We start from the raw sequence: 21947 nt of genomic DNA, 5'->3' as shown, positions 1-21947 counted from the left end.
TTAAAAAATATATTGGTATTTTCTAAGAAAAAGTTTTCAATAGCATAAATTATCATAAGTAACTAAACAATTGTTTAGTAAAATTATTTATTTAATTTCTATAACAATTTACATTTGTAGTTATATCAGCATTTCTTAGACATTACAATATTCTTTAATAGAAAAAAATACAATAACACCACTTCCGAAGTATGAAACTTCCAAATCATTGTATATCTAATGGTATGACTATCTTTCAGACCACTAGAAAATGTAACTTATCTAATAATTTACCTGCAAGATATAACTTATGTGCTAACTATGGACTGAAATAGTTTCACTTATTATAACTTGCAAAAATTGAATAAAAATGTAAAAGTAGGAAATGCGTGGCCGTCGATGTCTTGATGATGACTTCCTAGAGCTTGTAGCGGTTTGTCGACAACCGTCTGATGATTTGTGTGGACTCACTAAATACACTTTGCCCCCATGAGTTTGAGCCTGAATAACAATTTGGCCCTTAAACTCTAATGTATACCCCTTATCTCCATTGGAACTTTATAACGAGTCAAAATTAGGTTATATTTTCTCATGTATTTGGCCAAAATAAGGCTTAAAGCTAGAAGAAACTCAAGTTTGGTATTTAAAAAATTAAAATAAGATTAGAAATTGAACCAAAAATCTCATAATTATCTGACTAATATCCCTATTAATTAAATTGTGATTGGAGACAATACATTGAATTTGTTACTCAATTTCGGTATTTAAAAAATTAAAATAGGATTAGAAATTGAACCAAAAATCTCATAGTTATCTAGAAATTGAACCAAAAATCTCCCTTCCCTAACCACTAAACTAGAACAAGAAATTGAAAAATTAATCAAACATCTCGAAATCATCTTAACCTACAGTAATCAACAAACGAAAACAAAAGGGTCACTATGATCTCCTTAAAATATCAACAACTTGTATTGCTAAGCTCAAGGAATAAAGTTTGGGGGAACATGAAGGCTACAAATTGAAAATTATTTATCTTCGTGTTTTCAGAATGACAAACATTAAATAATGCATTAGGTAACATGTATTCCTAATGACTATTCCACCATTATTAACCCACAACCATCGGTCATTGTGCTTTCTTGGAAAGGCACAATGAAATGGCTTTGCTTGGACTTGAGAAATGATACATGAATCCTTCCTTGTTCCCGGTTGGTCCTTCTTTAGTAGCCAGGAAAGGGAAATAGGCACATCTTATCGACATACATCGTCCCAAGCACCTATTTGCCTTAGTCAAATCAAGCACGAAGACGCGGCTGGTGAACAGCTCCCCATGCCGAAGCTACAAATCTACAAATCGTGACTTTTTGTTACTTAGCGCTGCTGAAGTCTACGTTGATGTGGTCTTTCCTGCATGTGCACTCTGACAGTCGTTGACATTCTCGTTTCAGCGTCCTAATAGACGGGCAAGGCTATCAACGGATCGAATTCGGGTCGAAATTGAATATTTTCGACCTGAACTTGCTTGATTAACTATATATTTGTATCTGAGTCAACCTAAATACCTGATGGGTCTTAAACTTATTATTTCGGATTCGGGTTCGACCAGGTTCCGATACAAGTCAGGTATACCGAACCAAAAAATTTAGGTGAACAAATGAAGAAAATATCTCTTTAAACAAACATTAATTGAACACCACAAATTCCAATTAAAAATTACAAATTATTTTAGATAATTACTCTAATGCCTACAAATTATAATTTCTAAAAGATCCAAACAAATATTAAATACTCAAATATATTATCAAAATAATTACTTATTCAAACGGTTTGGGTCGGAACCCAATATTTCATATTCGACCCATTTTTATATTTGCATAAACGGACCCAAGTCGGTCCGGGCAAATGGAATTGTAACCATACCTATACCTAAAAATATAAAGCAGGTTCTGGTCAAATTTCGACCCGTTGACAGGCCTATAAAGGGTTGAACATACAATAAATATCAAACCCAAAAATGGGAGTTGTTACTAGAGATTTCAGCTCCTAATAGTCCAGATCCACCAAGCCACAGGGTCACCGAAGGTAATGAAACAAATCAATTCCCCTTCCAGGAGTTTATGCCAAATAACAGATAGATCTACTCAGGCATGGTAAGCTGCATTGACCTACACTTTGAAACTAGTAATCTTACCTGTACACTGACCTACACCAACACACCCTGAAGATGATGTCTTAAATTATTTCACATTTCAGATGTGAAGTTAGAACTCCGCCAAACCAGCTAATCTTTGCCACCACACCAACAAAGACCCACTAACATTCAACCAATCTTGATTTAAGTAAGACTTTATCCTTCAACAAAGAGTCTGAAGCCAAAGGATTACCAAATTTTAAGTGTAGAAGGCTAATCAAATTGCCTTCCCTGAGGATATGCCAAACAACAAATAGGCCCCCTCAGGCATGGAAAGCTACTTTCAGTCACATTTTGAAACCGCTTATCTGGCCTTTCTGGTCACATATTAAACATATTCCAAGAATGAAGCTCAATTTATGCAGAGACATAAGGAGAAGCATATTTCACATGATAACATAAAATGGAAACAAAAAACTGGAGGGCTACGGAAAGCTAAAACCAGTTCTGAAGAATCGGCAAGCCAATTACAGCATAACAGCAGACTTACACAAGCTCATTGAATCTTCCCAAGGATGACTTTACATTTGTTTGAGAACTTTTCATGAAAAATAGTAGCTCCCACACGTCATCCAAAAGTAGGAGATACTTGAATTCACTTACTTTTGCTATATGCTTTCCAAACACAAGTACCAATGATTCCTCTTTATGGGCAAGAATAGGGGCCATGCTTACAGGCTATGTGATTCAAATGAAGGATGAATCTATCTGGAAAGCAAAAGAGATTAAAGGCAAAATCCCTTGTCCCTCCCAAGTCAATTTCTCTTTGCATGTTGCTCAATTTGCAATTTGATTCTATGAAATACAGTGTAGATGATATCCTTGTCAATCGATGTATCATTTTTATTATGTTCCTTGACCATCAAACTAGTCTGAAGAGGACCAAATTTTTTAGACCGATAGGAAACTCATTCTGTTGGAATGTGAACTTCACCAGAATTCTACAGGCCTCACAGCAAAATAAATTAGTCAAATTGGACTTGGAGAAGCAAGCCTGAATTCTTGGGTTATCAAATAAGGTTCTCTGAAAGTTTTTGTCACTAGTTCTTCAGAGATGGATTTCATTTAGTATCAAATCACTTGAGCAAATTAGCATCATGTCTATTAAGGACTTATCTGACGAATGAGCCAGAAAATTTCGTACAATATTTAGCTCATATACATAGCTCTGCATGTCATCGACCATCAAATATAGAGAAACTCAAACTACCTGTAACAAAGGGAAAGAAAGGCTAATAAGTTTATCAGTATTACTCATCACCTAAAGTAGAAACCTAGACAATGCCCATCTAGTTACCAGAAAAGCGATAATAAATGCCCTGCTCCAACATTTTGGGACAGCGAGCAAACCTCTAGTGAAACTCAGAGACATGTCTGAAATTCACAAGCTTCTGCCACAATTGATTTTGCGCTCCTCCTACCTACAAAGAACATAAAAGTAAAATAAATCTGCGGCTTTCTTGGAGATTCAGTCAATAGGGGTTTTTATTTTCTTTGCTGAACATGTACAAATAGCTAAGCATCAATAGAGGATGACATCACGGAGTTTTTATTTTTCATTACCCTCAATATGCAACATCTTTTTTTAACAAAAATGCAGTTTGTCTCTACTACAATGGCAAGACTAGTTTTATAGTATGCAATAATGCAACTGCATCATCAGCGTTTTCAGAGTCAGTTTATCAAAATTCAACACATCTGCATTACAGTAACGTAATTCATCATCCTGAAAATGGATTACAGAGAGATATTCAAACTTACAAAAGAACATATCTCCCATCAACTGAATCTGATGAAGATGAATCCTCAATCTCCTCTAAGATAAGGATCTTCAGATCCTCATTTCCCCCTCTCATCTGTTCTTCCCCTATCTCGTGGACTAAACTTCGTACAAAGGGTCGACACTGACGCACCTCAATCTTTTCAAGAGTCGGAATATACCCTAAACATGAAGGGAGCTCTTCCAATTTTCCACAGCGTTCCATGACTAATTTCTGAAGACAAGGAAGATGATCACCTGAGCCTGTCCATCTCACAATGCGCAAGGAAACCAATTTTAGAAACCTGAGTTTAGGGAATTCCCCTTCTTCCATGTTCCATATTTCCGTCCCACCTCTTTTTGCACCCACTAACTTGAGCACTTGAAGATTAGGAAGTTTTCGAGTTGTGGAAATTATACTCCATGGAAATTTCTTCAAAGTCAACTTTTTTCAGATTTAAGGGCAAATGGAACTCAAAAGGATTCTCATCCACAAGACCAAATGACAGGTTCAGAGACTCCAGTCGTGTCAGAAAGTCCATTACCACAATCTTGCTCCATTCCCCAACTGATTCTTTTGTTCCTTGAATCTGCATTTTAGTTTGCAGATATTTGGAAACTTGGCGATTATTTTGTTCACGTTTTGTCCCAATATAAGTTTTAGAGCTGAAAATGTGTGCAAATTATATAAATCTGAGGAGCTATCATCATTGTCTTTTGCCAAACTAAGATTAAAAAAGCTGCCACGTGCATGTAGATACCTCAATGTCTGCATATTCCAAATACTATCAGGCAATGAAAGACTATGATGCCATGATTCTAGAACAAAAGTTTCCAATTTTGAGAGGTTGGCTATTTCATGGTGCCTCGAACTGCCAAGAATTTTAACTGAACAAGCAATGCTATTTCGCCAGGAAAAATGGAACCCAGATTAATTTTCACAAAATCCAACACTCCAAGAAGTTTGAAAATCCGAACAACGAAATGGAAATTGCTTTGAATTTTAGGTTCGTGAGATTGAGCAGAGACCAAGAGAGTACGTAGAAGGGGACAAAACAGCCTTGACCTCTCAAAGTTCTCCCCATTGGTGTAAACAAACAATCGATGGGTGCTGCTTGGCTCATCAAAATTAAGAATTTCAGCATAACAATGCCTCAACTTGATAAATTTCTGCTCTTTAGCTTTTGTCACACAAAATTCGTGAAGCAAATCGTGAATGCGGCAAGCTTTCACTGTACCTGTGGATTTCTGTTTACTAACGATAACCAAGCTTCTACCAATTAGATCCATTATATAGTCCTCAGCAGTGTCCTCCAGGCTCTTTAGGTCAGTCTTGTGTACGAATCCTTCCGCTATCCACATCCGCATCAACCTCCAGATAGGAATTTCTTGGTTTTCTAGAAATGCCCCAAAGTAAAGAAAGCATGGCTTCAAATGCTTTGGTAAATGTATGTAGCTCAACTCTAATATATCCATGCATTGTTCTGTACCGCAAACAACTTTTGAGCTTAGCATCTCTGCCACTTCTTCCCAACCATCTTGGTCTAAAGTTGCAAGAACTCCTGCTATGATGACAATTGTTAAAGGTAGTCCTTTACAACCTTTAGCTATATGCCGCCCCAAAACACTTTTCACTGGAGGATGGCCGTTTCTTTCTGCTAGCTTCTTCTGTAATAATTCCCAGCTCTCATCGTCAGTGAGTTGGCGAAGAGGGAGAGATTTAGCCGTTGGTTTGGCTTCCAAAGCTAAGTTATGAATTCGGCTCGTTAAAAGAATTCTACTTCCATTAGCATCATTTGGGAATGATCTTTCCAGACAATTCCATGCCTTAATGTCCCAAATGTCATCCAAAACTTGGAGATACCTGTTTCCCTTCAAACTTCTGTACAAAACTTCAGCAAGATCATCTTCATGCATCATACCCCAATCAAACCTCTCAGGCTCAATACAAGCCAAAATCTCCAATAACACATCTCGCTTTTGATATACTTGAGAAATACAGCACCAAACACGAACATGGAAATGGCATGTAATTAAAGCATCACGGTAGACTTTGTTAGCTAAAGTTGTCTTACCCTGTCCTGGCATGCCAACAATAGACACAATGTCCAACTGTTTTGATCCTCTGGTAAGTTGACAGATTAACTGTTCTGCCTCATCTTTGTATCCCACCACTTCTTGATTGAACATGGAGGGTGTCCCTTGTGACCGCAACACAGTTGAAAGTTTGGCAGCTTTCAGGGCTTCAGAACTGTGCTCATTGTTATTAATCTCCAAAAGCCCCGCTTTACCACGCTTAAACTCTTCTACCATGATACTCGGAGAATCAAATGCTGCCGCTTCTGTAGAATTAGCTGCAAGTTCTGCCTCGATAATCCTAATCTTGTCTTGCAAAGGAAAGATCAGAAGATCCACTTCCATTTCATGCATATACAGTGAGGACATTACAAATCCTGCCTCATTGACTGCAGCCGGAACAATCTCCTTCACCTTTTCATACATCTGACCAAACTTCTGTTGCTGGTTTTTGATAATGGTTCTCAAGAATCTCAGTCCCTCCCATACTGCACTGATTTGATCCATCCTAGAAGCCATTAAACTGGTAGTGCATTTCAGTAGCTCCCAAAGATTACCAAGGAGAGAATCAACAGTATCCCCCAACAATTGATTATGCATCTCATCAGTCAGAGTATATGAAGACCATGACGAATTTGAAGCTATCAGGACTTGGATATAAATCTCACGGACTTGGGCATGAGTGGGATTGACCTTCTGCAGCAGTTCGGAAATGCTAACCTGCAGCTGGTTGCAAATTTCTCCATCCTTTCCATCATCCCAGTACATGTAAGTGAGGCCTGCTGCATTTATTGCCACAATCTTAATGTGAGATAGGACATCAACCAACTGTCTCTGCTCACCAGCAACACCTCGCAATATAACAAACCGAATTAGATTTCGCAAGAAACTCAGCTTGTCATGGAGGTCTTTGATTGGTTCTTGCAAAACCTGAACCCGATCGTCACATCCTACTTTTCTCACAAAATCCGTCAGATTCTTCAGCACGGAATCAACAAGTTCGGTTACTCCATCTCCAACTGGACGGCAGAAGGTTTGTAAGAACGAGCAATTCCGCAAAGTGATGAACAGATCACCAATTTGTTGCCTCAAAGTTTTGATGGTCCATTCAACATCCAGCAGCATCAGCATCAAATTTTTACTCCCTACTCTGCTTCGTTTTGATCTGAGAAAAGTATATCGCAACTCCTGTGCGTACTCATTGATGGCAGCTTCAAGTCCAGACATTGAAGATTTCACACTTGCGAGTTCACTACTACTGTTACCATGAGATTCTGAAAGTTTCAGGTCTCTGCTCCATTCTCTAGCGCACAGAAGATATGTTCTCAAAAGCCGGAGCTCAGGTCTGAATTCCTTGAGCCAAACAACATCTAGATCCCTTTCGATTTCTGGATTTTCTAGAGTCTCCAAGAGTGAATACAAGTAATTCGAGGTGCCCATCTGAGCTGAAGGATTGGATTGCTGATTGCTCAACAGAAATTCAGAAAATGGAACGGCTTCAGATCCTTTTTTTTTTTTTCTGTCTTTGTCAGAACTGCAACTTCAGATCTTGAACATCTATACTTTGGACTTCGGAGTGGCAAATTCAAGTTGGGTGGCTCTGGGCGGAGGACGTGGCCCGTCATTTGGTCACGCATGCTAATTCATTGTCAATTTGTCCCCTAAAATTTCCGTCTATCATCAATTTACACTCCATTTTGAAAGTCAAGGACAAAACTGCCTCTTCATTTTCTTTTTTTTTTTCCCCCCTTTTCTTTTTCCTTTTGCTTATCTTCGCTTTCTTTTCTTTTAGGATAAATTACACTAACCTTCCCCCTGGTTTTTACAAAAATTAGAGACTCTCCCTTGATTTAAAAGTAGCAGCAAAGGGTGTGTGTGTGTGTGTGTGTGTTCCCCTCTCCTTTCAGGTCAAAAATTTAAAAACCAAGCAAATTATTCTTCTACCGCCTATGAAAACATTTCCAATACCAACAATAAAAACACATTTAATTAAAATTAATAATAAAAGCTTAGGCCTTGTTTGGATTGTTGTTTTTTAAAAAACAAAAATTACATTTTTGACGAATGCATTTCTCAATCGCCTTTTTTATCTCACATATATCAAATTATTATAGTACATTTGTGTATAAAAACTTCAAAAAATAAACAATCCATGTGGATTCTTCATTCTTCTTTAACCTTATCTTTTCTCTTCCTTTTTAGTTTTTCCGCCCACATGATCCCGCTTTTAACTTAAAAAAAAAAATCTAGTCAACTCTGACTCTGACCCCATCAATAAATTTATGTTCATATCAAGAATCTGCCATGAAGCCTCACGAACTGGAGGTAGCCAAATAGATTTGTTTGGTACAAATTCCTGTTTATGTTATCCTGCAACTTTTTGTCATTTATCAGATTGACAAAGTGGCCGTATCAGTTGCAAAGAATCATACTTTTTTTCCATTTTCTCCCATCCTGTTCAAGCGACCTATAGGCATTACCGTCAATTGCAAAATTAAAATGCTTTTGCAGCTTTGCATATTGTTAATCAAGAACTCAAAGTCACCCCTGCTGCACACTTTCATCACATACAGCAGCCAAAAAGAGGCATGGGAAAGAACTCTTCTTCTGTTTTCTTTTCTTGTATCAGATAGTGTTTAACCATTTTCTTGTAAAGCCAATGTGAAACGTGTTTCTGACTTATAAATCCATCATGCTAAACTCGTATTCTACAAAATGGATTCAACAGATGCTGTAGACTTAATTAACCATCAGGCACAAAGTATATTGACCATTAACTTTTTGATGATCAATTTATCCACTAGTACAGTAATCTGTTACTAACAATTTTCTATATATATGTAGGGCAAATTACATTTTACCTCCCTGTGGTTTAATATTTTTTTATATAACCCCCCTATGATTTTAAAAACTATACATAATCTCCTCATGATTTGGATTAAAACGTCAAAGTAACGGAAATAGTCATTCGTAACGGAACTTCTACAAATGTCGTAATTACCCTTATAAATAAATGACACACTAATTCCGTATGATTTTTATATTTTACTAAATAACCCCCTTATAGTTTAATACTTTACCATATAACCCCTTATGATTTTCAAAATATACACATAACTCCCCTTGGTTAATAAATAATTTTCAACTTTATATAAGAGTATTTTTGACATTTTAGGTGACTCCGTTACGAATGATCATTCCTGTCACTTTGACACTTTAATCCAAACCATGAAGGGGTTATATATAGTTTTTGAAACCATAGGAGAGTTATGTAAAAAATGCTAAATCACAAGGGGGTAAAGTGAAATTTGCCCATATATATATATATATATATATATATATATATATATATATATATATATATGCAATGAAGTGATACAAATTACATCATCTAAACAATCCTGCAGAAATCATTGTGCTATTCTTTTACAGAGCTGTAAAGTTGCAAGCCAAAAGCATAGCAGATGCCATCACATCCATAGCCTCTTATCTCCCATGACACAGCAGACATGACTAAGCATCAGTTCAAGATCGTATCAGATTGTGAACTCCAATTTTCAAGCAAAGCTAATGTAAAACATGTAAATGGATTCCGCAGATATTTTAGACTTAATTATAACCATCTGGCAAAAAGTGTATTGATCATCAATTTTTTTCACAATCAATTTATCTTTACTAGTACATTAATTTGTTACTAACAATTTCAGCATATATATATGCAGTAAAGCCAAAAACATTACATCATTCTAAACAAAGCCAAACGGAAGATATTCACTCTTATGGCAGATGATCTTTCAGAATACCCTGACCATCCCTTTGAATTTCAATCGGACCATGAAGAAGTATCCTCAATTTCCCCTGAGATGCAGATTTTCAGATCCTCATTTCCGTAGTCCATCTGTTTTTCCATGATATCTCGAGCTAAATCTCCAGTAGAGTATAGACATCCATGCACCTCGATCAATTGAAGAGTTAATGTTTCCCATAAACAGGAAGGGAGCTCTTCTAATTCCACACAATCTTCCAAAACTAATTTCTCAAGACAGGGAAAATTATCTTCCGAGCCCTTCCAGCAGACTATATTCAAGGATTTCAATTTCAAGACTTTGAGATTGGGGAAGAGTCCTTCTTCCATGTCCCATTCCTTAACCCCATCACCATCAGATTGTCCGATTAATTTGAGAACCTCAAGATTGGATAGCTGTCCAACGGAGGAAAGTAGACTCCAAGAAAAGTCCACCAGGGTCAACCGTCTAAGATTTGAGGGGAGAAGAAGTTCAATATGATGTGCACTCACCTGACTAAGAAGCAGCTTTAGTGATTCAAGTTGCCTGAGAGAGTCCATTGCCACAATCTTGATGCTGTCACTAGTAGATTCCTCTGATTCTAGGAGACAGCATTTCAGTTCGCGGATATTTGGAAACTTTCTTATCATCGCATCCAAGCTTTGCCCTACGTAAAGCTTTGGAGTAGAAAAGGTGTCTAAGTTATACAAGACAGACGAGGATTCAGGGTTGTCATTGGCCAAACTAAGATCAATCAGAGCACCACGTACATGAAGATGCCTCAATTTCAGCATATTCCAGAAAGCATCTTGCAATAAAGAAAGGCCACCACCTGAATAATATGTTGTCACAATAAAAGTTTCCAAATCTAGGAGGTTAGCTAGTGAGGATGGGATGATGTTCATCCTACCTAGAACTGCCAAGTACCTCAGCCTAACGAGCAAGCATAATTCATTCGGAAAAGTAAAACCTAAACTAATATGTCCCAAATCCAATACTCTAAGAAGTTTCATCTGATGAATGGAGGATAAGCTGTATGATACTTCACGCCTTCTAACACCCGATGTAGAATGTTGTAGAGAGCGTAGGTGGGGACAAAATATCCTTGACTTCGCAAATTGCTTTGGTTGACAGTAAATGGATAACCGACGTGGGTGTTGTAACTCATCCAATTCAAGAAATTCATCATACCCTTGTACCAAATGTAGAAAATTTTGATCTTTGGCTTTTCCAACACAGAACACATGTAACAAATCATGAATGCGGCAGGTCTTGACCCCACCTGTGGATCTTCGTTGCCCCACCATAACCAAGCTTCTGTTAATTAGAGCCATTATATAGCCTTCTGCTAATTTCTCTGTGCTCTCCAACTCATTTTTCTGCACAAATCCTTCTGCTACCAATAACCACATCAACCTCCGGATAGGTATTTCTTGATCTTCTCTAAATGCTCCAAAGTAAAGAAGACATGGTTTCAAATGGTCAGGTAGATGTACATAACTCAGCTCTAATATACTCTTGCATTGTCCTGTGGCACCAACCACGCTATTTGAACTTAGCCTTTCTGCAACTTTCTCCCAACCATCTTGATCCAGGGTTGCAAGAATTCCAGATATAATGACAATTGACAGTGGCAGCCCATTACAATTTTTTGCTATTTGCCTCCCAAGAACATCTAGTTCTGGAGGATAGCCTTCTTCCCTGGTAACTTCCAGCTTTCTTTGTAGTAATTCCCATCCTTCTTCTTCAGTAAGTAGCCGAAGAAGGTGAGGCTTACCAGGAATCTCATGGTTTCGACTTGTTAAGAGAATTCTGCTCCCATTGGTATCATCTGGGAATGATTCTTTCAAAGCATTCCATGCCTCAGTGTCCCAAACGTCATCCAAAACTATGAGATACTTCTTTTGCTTCAAGTGTTTACGAAGTGTGTTAGCCAAATCATTTTCATTCCTTTCAGCATATTCATCTTTCTCGTCAATGCAAGCTAAAATTTCTAGTAACAAATCTTTCTTGCTATATACTTGGGAGATACAACACCATGCAAGAATGTGGAAGTGAGATATAATTGAAGGATCATGGTAGACTTTTTGTGCCAAAGTTGTCTTACCTATTCCAGGCATGCCCACTATGGACACGATGTTGAACTGTTTTGATCCTCCTATAAGTTGATCAATTATTGCTTGCTCCTGATCCTTCAGATCTACAACAACTTCATTGATTGCTGAGATACTACTCTGCGATGGCATGTCCCTCGGGCTCTTGGTAACTTCTTGGGCTTCAATGACGTACTTATCGCCTTCAATCTCCAAGGTCTCAGTCTTTTCGCCTCTCCACTTGCTTATTGCTGCTTCATTGATTGCTGAGATACTACTCTGTGATGGCATGTCCCTCGGGCTCTTGGTAACTTCTTGGGCTTCAATGACGTACTTATCGCCTTCAATCTCCAAGGCCTCAGTCTTTTCGCCTCTCCACTTGCTTATTGCTGCTTCATTTATTGCTGAGATACTACTCTGTGATGGCATGTCCCTCGGGCTCTTGGTAACTTCTTGGGCTTCAATGACGTACTTATCGCCTTCAATCTCCAAGGTCTCAGTCTTTTCGCCTCTCCACTTGCTTATTGCTGCTATGAAAAAAATAGGAAGGCAGTAGAACGCCTGGCTCAGAACCTTGGTAGTTTTCTGAGCTTTGAAGACATCCTTTTCGTCATCAATCTTTGAGAGTTCAGTTTTGACAAGATTAACTTCGTCAAGTACTTGGTGGGATACCTGGCTTGCTACCTGGTGCAACACCTGGTGGGGTGTTCCAGTGCTCCACTTGCTTCTTGCTGTTTTGAGAAAATATTAGAGAAAATGGAATATTATTTTAAAAAAATTTGGAGGTCCAACTTCACCATTGTTGCAATTATTGTTGAAAAATTGAAATATTACCTTGTGATGTCACATACTTCGAGATTGTGGTTGCATTCTGTGCTTCACTCTTAACAAGCTTAATTTCTTCTGTGATGCTGTCAAGTAACACCAGAGAATAAAATGACATATCTCCAACTACTAAGGAGTCGATAACAAACTCTGCCTCGTGTGCCACCTCAATAACCTGACTCCAAAGAGCTTGGAGCTCCTCGTGCTGGTTGTTTTGCTCCCTGTTATTTTCCAAGAATGATCTTAAGAATAGAAGATCATTCTGCATTGTTTCAATTGGGAGCTTTTCATTCCGGTTGAGCTGCTCCAAATTATTTTCCATGAATGATCTTAAGAATAAAAGATCCTCTTGCATAATTTGAAGATCGAGGTTTGGATGCCTGGTGGGATGCTCCACGGTCTTCTTCAAGTACGATCTTAAGAAATTACCTCTATCCTCTGCAAAAGAAACTGGATCAACTTTACTGCTTGCCAGCTCCTTCAAATTTTCCAGGAGAAGATCAATAAGCGCCAGTGCATTGGTTGTAGAAAGGTCAAAACTCAATGCCAATGGGTGCTTTTCCCCAACTTCTGCCTTAATAAGCTCAATTTTGTGCAATGAGCAAAATATCATAGCATCTATTTCCATGGCCAAAACTTCTTCAATTCCTTTCTGGTACAGTGAGAAAATTACAACACCAGCATCATTGACCACAGCTCCAACAAGATCCTTGGTTCTTCCATCTAGTCCATCATACCTCTCTTGCTGCTTCTTGAGAATGTTTCTCAAGAATCGCAGTCCATCATAGAGTATCTGCATTTGATGCTTCAGGGATACCATAAAAGCAGTAGGACAATTTTGTAGCAACTCCCAAAGATTACCTAGGAGAGAATCTACAAAATCCCCCACTATAAACATATCCCTTTGGGTAGACAGAGTGAGGGATGATGATTGAAATTTCAAGACGCCAATGTAAGCCGAACGGACTTCATGATAAACTGGCTTGATCTTCTCTATTGATCGTGAAATCTTTAATTCCACTCCACAAAGCACTTCATCATCATCCCTAAAAAACCAAAAAGCGTAACAGAGATGTGCTGCAGATAGAGCCACCACTCCACAGTGCTTCATGAGTTCCTTCTGTGCTTCATCAAGCTTGCTTTGCATCCTGGCAAAGAGGATAAAATTTTTAAGGAATACTAGCTTCTCCTGAAGGGCTTCGAATAAGGCTTCGAATAAAGTTTCAAATCTGGAATCACAGGCTTCACCCAAGAAGTTAATATCCCCAAGATTCTCTAGCAAGGAGTCTAGGAATTCCATGAATTCTTCTATCCTAAGAGAACTGGATTTCAACAAGCAATCAAGCAGTTTGGAATATGATTCTGTCTCTTTAAACAGCGAAGGCTCGTCATATAAAAGACGCCATCTGTCTTGAGACAGAGAAACGGGTAGCCCTACGGAGTTTAACATCTCAACATAAGCTTCACTGATTTCTTGCTTAACATTCTCTAGAGTATCTCCCCAACTAGAGGCTGCGCCAGCTGGGTCGATGGGGGGCAATCCATTCTCCAGTCGGCGAAGAAGATGATAAAACTGCCCCAGTTTTGGATTCTCAGGATATTCAAGGCTAAACCAGAAATATGCCAATTCCCTGGCACACAGAAGAAATGTTTGCACCAGTCTTAGCTCCACCTTCAGCTCATCCAAGCCTTGATTATCCCTGCTGAAATCACATCGCTTGCTCACCAGTGACCGCAGTTTCTGTGACGTTGAATCGATTATAATGATGCAGTCCATCCACAGTTTTCTGCTTTCCATGATCGTTCTTCCAGTGCTCTCAGATCTGAAAAAATTGAAGCAGGGAAAACTTTTGTGCGTTCTTCTTCCTCTCGATAAAATCTCATATGGATTTCAAGAAACTAATACAACCGCGTAGTTGATTTTGGGGTCAACCATACCAGTTTTCTTTTGTTTCGCTATCAGTACAAAACCATGTGCTTAGATGGTATTACCATCTTCTTCTACGGCAACATCGAAATGAACGTGCAAAATGGAACAAATGGCCGTTAAACTATGAAAAGATTTGTGTTATTGGTGATTAAAATTTTTTATTTAGTAATATTGATAATCCAACCAATTAAAACTGTTGCTTTTCGTCATTATTTTTTTGAAAAATTCTCTCTATCAGGAGAGAGGAGCGACGGGATTTAAAAAATGGGAAAGGAGTAATTAGAATCCAAAACTTCTCAATTCTGACGTTTCAACCTTAACCAAGGCCTCTTGACATATTTTTTGTCATCCAAATTTGCAAAAGTGCACTTTTTTCACTCAACTAAATATAAGTACTTTTTTTTCACTCAATCAATATAATAAATACGTTCTTTTCTTGTAACAATGTACACTGCTATTAGCCAAGTAACCAATTTGATTAAAAAAAATTGACAAAAAACATGGAATTTAAAGGATAAATTATCTTTTACTCCCCTATAGTTTAGTATTTTATTATATAACCCCATATGATTTAAAAACCCGTATATAACTCTCTCATGATTTGAGTCAAAGTGTTACTGTTAATTTTTACATTAAAACGAACAATCAATAGTAAAAAAGTCAAAATCAAACTAATAAATTGACAAATTCATCCTTTCACTACTTTTTTCTGATAAAAAAATGGTGCTTTATTTGAAGACTAACGTCTGAAATTATGCCAATTTGCTTGATGGATGCAATAAAGAGAGGCTACTCCAAGAAACTTTTGATAATGTCGAGAATAGGGTGAAGAAGAATAAAAATAATGCTCTAAACAACATATGTATAGTACACCTATTATTTTCTTCCTCTTATATTTTATACAACCTTTTCCCCACAGATATAATATATTTGGATAAATTATATTTTACCCCTCTGTGATTTATCCTTTTTTTACATAACCCTCCTATAGTTTCCAAAGCTATATATAACTCTCTTATGGTTTAGATTAAAGTGTCGAAGTAACGGAAATAGTCACTCATAACGGAACTTCTAAAAATATCGAAATTACCCTTATAAATACATAACACATTAACCCCCGTATGATTTTTATATTTTACCATATAACTCCCTTATGGTTTAATACTTTACCATATAATCCCCTTATGATTTTCAAAATATACACATAACCCCCCTTGGTTAATACATAAATTTTAACTTTACATAAGGGTATTTTTGACATTTTAAATAACGCCGTTATGAATGATCATTTCCGTCACTTTGACACTTTAATCCAAACCATAAGGGGGTTATGTATAGCTTTTGAAACTATAGGGGGATTATGTGAAAAAAATGCTAAATCACAGGGGGGTAAAATATAATTTACCCTATATATTTTGAAAACATGGCATGGAAACATGAAATGTGATAACGTTTTGATAAAAGTATCTTTATACTTCTCTTAAGGGCAAATTACATTTTCCCCCCTGTGATTTAGCATTTTTTACATAACTCCCCTATGATTTTAAAAACTATACATAATCCTCTCATGGTTTGGATTAAAGTGTTAAAGTAACGGAAATAGTCACTCGCGGAACTTCTAAAAATGTCAAAATTACCCTTATAAATACATGACACATTAATCTGTATGATTTTTATATTTTACCATATAATCTCATTATGGTTTAATATTTTACCATATAACCCCCTTATGATTTTCAAAATATATACATAACCCCCCTTAGTTAATAAATAATTTTCAACTTTACATAAGGGTATTTTCGATATTTTATGCGACTCCGTTACGAATAATCATTTCCGTCACTTTGACACTTTAATCCAAATCATAAGGGAGTTATGTATAGCTTTTAAAATCATATGGAGATTATGTAAAAAAACGCTAAATCACAGGGGGATAAAGTGAAATTTGCCCTTCTCTTAAACATTCTTTTAGACTGAATGTTTACGTCAATGATAAGATCTGAGGTATATTTTGACAAAAAAAAAAAAAAAAAAAAAGATAAGATCTGAGGTATAATTATGGCTGCTTTTAATTTTCTAAACCATATTTCTTTATTGAGTCCTATATGGAGAGAGAGAGAGAGAGAGACGAAACTTTGCATCGAGAATTACTTGTTTTTGCATGTCCTGATTGCCAAAAGCTAATTACTGCATCAGGTAAGACGTTCAACATTAACTCATGCTGAACTTAACGTGTGAACTCATGCTGATTGTCTTGAAGTTCTGAGGTTGAATTTTGGGCTGCTTCTGAAATTCCAAAAGATATCCACAGTCAAACAAAATTTTCATTTTCCTTTTCTGAGACGTAACTATTTAAGAAGTGATAGCTTAATTTTCCTTCTTCCATTTCTGAGATGTGACAAATAAAGGGTGAATGTATAATGAACAATCTTGACCACAAAATAAGAAATCCTTTGTCTGACATTTTGCCGTGTGCAATTTCTGTGTGCTCTGAGATTTCCTTCTACCTCAGAAATAGATTTTTCATTCTCTGCTCCTCAATGATTGATCAAGTCAAGTCAACCCCAGTTTTTCCAGTTGAAATTCTAGTACAACTAAGTGAGGAAGGTGATTGCTTGTTTATACCTCTCAAATAAATGATTGGCTGGTTTTGAAGAAACCAAATGCTACTAATAATGGATTTGATCAACCCCAGTACTTTGTTGCAACCTGCATTTGCATTTGCATTTGTTGTTGATTGAAGGAACATCAAATGTATATTGCTGCATTTCAACAAAGAGAGCTATGGACCATGTAAGAGGCTATTGCTCTCCCAACACAATATTGATCAGGTATTCACACTTGTCAGTTACCCGCTAACATAGGAAATCTTCTTTACATGATATAGCAAGACTAAGTTTGCACTAAGCAGCATATCTTAATTTGTTTTTCGTTCAAATAGTATTGCACAGAGATGTCAAAGGTAACCATCTGGCAAAATTGTATCCATTATCAGCATCTTCTCTAACAATTTGTCAAATAATGCAATCATTTACTATTCACCAGATTCCAGTACATTTATGCATTACAATAAGAAGCTTCACAGTACCTAAGCAAAGAATAAAGAAGAGAGTCATTCCTCCTCAATCCCCAAGATAAGAATCTTCAGATCCACATTTCCCATGCTCGTCTGTTTGTCTTCAATCTCTCTAACTAAACTTATAAGAGAGTCAGGACAGTACTGCATCTCAATCAGTTCTAGAGTTGATATATACCCTAAACAACATGGGAGCTCCACCAGTTCCACACCTTCACCTAGAACTAATTTCTGAAGAAAGGGTAAATGTTCATCAGAGCCTATCCACCTGAGAATGCCCAAGCATGCCAATTTCAAGACTTTGAGTTTAGGGAATTCCCCTTCTCCCATTTCCCATGTTTCTATCTCATTACGGTCACCATGTAATTTGAGAACCTCAAGATTTGGTAGCTTTCCAATTGTGGAAATTATACTCCAGGAGTAGTCTTCCAAAGTCAACATTTTTATATTCAAGGGGAAATAAAATTCAATCCCACGCCTACTCAAACCAGAAAGAACGAACTTCAGTGCCTCCAATTGTCTCAAGAAGTCCATAGCCACAATCTTGTTGCAGTCCTCAATAGATTCTTTTGATTCTAAGAGACAGCATTTTAGTTTGCGAATATTCGGAAACTTTTTCAGTATCTTTTCCATGCTTTGCCCCAAATAAAGCTTTGGAGTTGCAATGGTGTGTAGATTATATAAAAAAGAGCAGCTTTCAAGGATGTCTTTGGTCAATCTAAGATCAATCCTATCACCTCGTACAATCAGATGCCTCAATTCCTTCATATACCAAATATTACCTGGCAATAGGAAACTGCCATTATGTACCTTCAGAAGAAAGGTTTCCAAATTTGAGAGGTTGGCTATTGATGATGGGATGTCATTCATCTGTCCTTGTGATAGAGCCGTTATTTGGCACGTTTCACAGTGTTATTTTGTCCTAATTTTGGCTATTTACTGTGCTAAGTACTGAGGTTTAACTTATATTTCATATTTGTATGAATTATAGGTGGTCGGCATTAAAAATGATCTCTTGAGGCAAATTTACAGAAGACCCTTCATCTTAGAGCGTGGTCACGCCTTAAAAGGTAGACGTTACCGAAAAGCCGGACCCTGGTCCACGTGAACCGCGAGAAGCACAGGATTAAAACTCCAAAAGGCTAGCTATTGTTTAAAGAATGTATATAAATCGGGAAGAGGATGCCAAAACATGGTCGTCCTCCATGTGCATTGCACGTGATTTTGTGTGAGAATTTTTTTGTTTTGATGAATATTCGTGTGTTGGAATCCAAAAGAGACTAATAGAAAGGCTCTTCTTTTGTTGTCTTGGAAGTTGGAACGAAAAAGGTTTTGCATGTATGTATGAAAAGCATAAAAAAGTAAAGCATGCATATGTTCGGACTCTCTGTCCAATGTGCCAAGTAACACGTTTCACCGCCTCCCCTCTCAGAAACTTTCTCAAAGTCTCTCACTTCTCAAATTTTTTTCCCCTGCTCTTCGGTTGCCCACCAGAACAGAATAGAAAAAAGGCAGATGACTCCTTTGTCTCACCCATTTCTCCTCACTTCTTCGTTAATGGTCGATTCCTCTCAAGCTCTCTATTCAAATAATAGTAAAGAGGAAACAAAGATGAAGGAGGAAGATGTTTGATTCATCTCAGTCATCTGAATCATTTTTTTCCCCAAATGTAATCATGGTAAACTTTCACCCTTTTTGCCTATGTTTAATGTCCCTGTTTTCTTTCTTTTTTTTCGGTAACATTTTCCTTCTTTGTTTTGATTCAGTCTCTCCAAACGCAGGAGCAAGAACCATTGTCCCTCTACTAAGATGTGGAAAAATCTGATATAGGTACCCAAAATATCTAGAATTTTTTCCCTTCATAAACAATTTTGTTGACAGATTTCATTTTTTGTGGGTTTTGTTGGAACTTTTTTTTCAGAAATATGTGTCCATTTATTGTTTATTTAAAGTTTACGATTTAGGTTTGAGAATTTATTAAAAGGTAAGGTTTGTATGACCTCATTTCTTATTTTATTGCGCATATATTTTATCTATTTTTTTCTTTCTTCTACTTTCTCCTGAGCTTAGAGCATTTCAAACCATTAATGAAAAATTTTAGGAGGTCTAAAAGGAAAAAAGGGAAAAATTTGAAAGGTTCTTCTCACGTGAGTTGTTTACTATTTTTAATTTCCAATGGTAAAATTCAAGCTGAACAAATAATTTATTGTTTGACAAGTAAATATGAAATGCAAAATTTTTTCTTTCCATTATGCCCTAATTACTTACTCTCTTGCAGTATGTTTTATATGTCCTTTCTTCCTAATATTTCTTTGGCACATAGCATCTCAGACCATTATTGACAAATTTTAGATAATTTCTTCTCACGTGAATTTCTACCCTATTCTTATATATCAATGGTGGAATTCAAGTTTAAAACGTAATACCTTAACCTTTCAACCAATATTTTTTCTTCAGCAAGAATAACATGCAAATGTCTCGCTGTTGGAGATCCTGTTTTCTTGGCACCTTTTTTTTCCTTTTAGATTTGTTATTAGTTTTTTTTCCAGTGTTGTAGTTGCATGTTTGAAGATTTTGTCATGGATTACTAACATTCCTTAGTGGATGAATGGTAAGTTTTATGGAACTGAAAAGTACTTGTTATATATTTTCTTTTGATCGATAAAGAAAATAGTTAGCCATCTTTCTTTAAATTTGAGGGATTTCTCAATTTTATGTGGTGCTTTAAGGCTGTAAATTTTGGCTCTTGTGCAATATAGCAGAAGGTTACTCTATTCCCTAAGTTTGTTCTTGAGCATGGTAAATGTTCAATGCATTTTGGTTGGCTTTGCTTTAGGTGGTTTTACTCCCTAGCTCTTTGGAATGATCAAGAACAAATGGTCGTTTTTGCAAGGGGGCGAGGACCTTTTTGCTTGCATGGTGCTAGATAATTATCCCATTTACCAAGCTTTTATTGTCTCCAAACGAGGCTAGAATCATTGGAGTTCATAGTCAGCTTTCCTAATACAACCTGAGAACCTATATTGTATCCTACCCTGTTTCTTTAGCAAATGCTCTCTCTACCTCTCTCTACATCAGAGACACACACTACATTCTATTTTTTTTTTATTTCCTTCTATAGTTTCCTTTTTCTGTTTTTAAATAGACTAATAGGTCATCTGCATGGTTTTCTAAACACCATCAAATGTTCAAACATGTTAGAGATGCTACTTCGATTTTGTTGACTTGATATATGATGAATCAAGAAGCCAATTATATTTTAAGAGATGCTATGCACCTACTTAGATCAGAAGTTGTAGTGGTTTTACTGAAAAATGTTGTTCACATTTTGGTTGTTGATTATTATAGAAATTGACTACTGTCACATTGGCTAAGGTCCTAAGGATGACTTGAGACGTTGTGAAGAGGAGGATGATGATGATGTTGCTATTCAAGAAAAGGCAAGGCAGTGAGATGATTGGAAAAATGATAACCTACATCGTGTTGGCAATAAGAAGCTCAATTCTTATAGAGATTATTTTCATGTGGATGGTAATTCTTGTAATGTTAGTCTTGTATCTTATAGATAAATAGATAATTTTAACTTCAGTAGCAGTGAAAGTCTAATTATCCATTTCTTAGCTTTTATCATACATTTGTTTTAGTAAATAATAATTCAAATACAACAAACTTATTTCTTTTCTGTGAATATCAAAATTGACCCGTGTCCAGCTATTATTCAATTGTGGATTAACCCTACTAAACATCCTATAACAAAAAATATTATTCTAATTTATGACTTAATTTTTGTTAAAAGATTAACACATTAACACACTTAAAAAATATTATGCAATTTTTTTCATATATAATATTTATAACTATTAGCCAAAACTGGGTTGGGCATAATTATGATTTTCCACCATGCGCAAGCATGGTGAACATCTGCTAGTTTCAATGAAATGGGCCAGACGTTTGAGAGCTCCTGGTGGCGGCTATATAAAGAAGAAAAAGCGAGATTCAGAGGCATCACTACTTTTAGCCTTAGTTTTTACCTTTTTGCAAGATTGGTCAGACGTTTTTCTTTGCTTTTTGTTTTTTTCTTCGGCAGCAATTACATTAGGAATTAGGTAGCTTTAGCTTTTCTTTTTCGGCCGAATGGGTCAGAGACAGAAGATTTTTCTTTCCCTTGTTTTTGGCGTTTGCGTCTGACTCTTTTGCTTTTCGCTTTCGGATCTATTCAATTTCCGTTGGCTT

The 21947-nt window shown here is 36.7% G+C and overlaps 2 protein-coding genes and 1 long non-coding RNA gene across 4 annotated transcripts; 1 reads left to right on the top strand and 2 right to left on the bottom strand.

Moving 5' to 3' along the window:
- Positions 1-921: 921 nt before the first annotated feature.
- On the bottom strand, positions 922-7714 carry LOC113704749 (putative late blight resistance protein homolog R1A-4). Of its 2 annotated transcripts, XM_027226629.2 has the most exons (3): positions 3932-7714; positions 3468-3591; positions 922-3380 (listed from the first exon to the last, which is right to left on the bottom strand). In XM_027226629.2, exon 1 carries the CDS (start codon positions 7443-7445, stop codon positions 4782-4784), a length of 2664 nt encoding a protein of 887 aa, XP_027082430.1. In that variant the 5' UTR covers positions 7446-7714; the 3' UTR covers positions 922-3380; positions 3468-3591; positions 3932-4781. The 2 variants fall into 2 exon arrangements, with proteins under 2 accessions (XP_027082430.1, XP_027082426.1); XM_027226625.2 differs by having other exon boundaries at positions 922-3591.
- A 1900-nt stretch (positions 7715-9614) lies between these two features.
- LOC113704733 (uncharacterized) lies at positions 9615-14748 on the bottom strand. Its single transcript, XM_027226609.2, has 2 exons — positions 12718-14748; positions 9615-12614 (listed from the first exon to the last, which is right to left on the bottom strand). Exons 1-2 carry the CDS (start codon positions 14504-14506, stop codon positions 9829-9831), a joined length of 4575 nt encoding a protein of 1524 aa, XP_027082410.1. The 5' UTR covers positions 14507-14748; the 3' UTR covers positions 9615-9828.
- A 4350-nt stretch (positions 14749-19098) lies between these two features.
- On the top strand, positions 19099-21402 carry LOC113689407 (uncharacterized). Its single transcript, XR_003448189.2, has 3 exons — positions 19099-19392; positions 19481-19544; positions 21063-21402. It is a non-coding gene; the product is annotated as an uncharacterized lncRNA (long non-coding RNA).
- The last annotated feature ends 545 nt before the right edge of the window (positions 21403-21947 follow it).

The sequence above is a fragment of the Coffea arabica genome, chromosome 1e (assembly GCF_036785885.1).
Source record: "Coffea arabica cultivar ET-39 chromosome 1e, Coffea Arabica ET-39 HiFi, whole genome shotgun sequence".
Lineage (NCBI taxonomy): Eukaryota > Viridiplantae > Streptophyta > Magnoliopsida > Gentianales > Rubiaceae > Coffea > Coffea arabica.
Note: the sequence above shows the minus strand (reverse complement) of the source record. Positions and strands in the feature narration are given on the sequence as shown.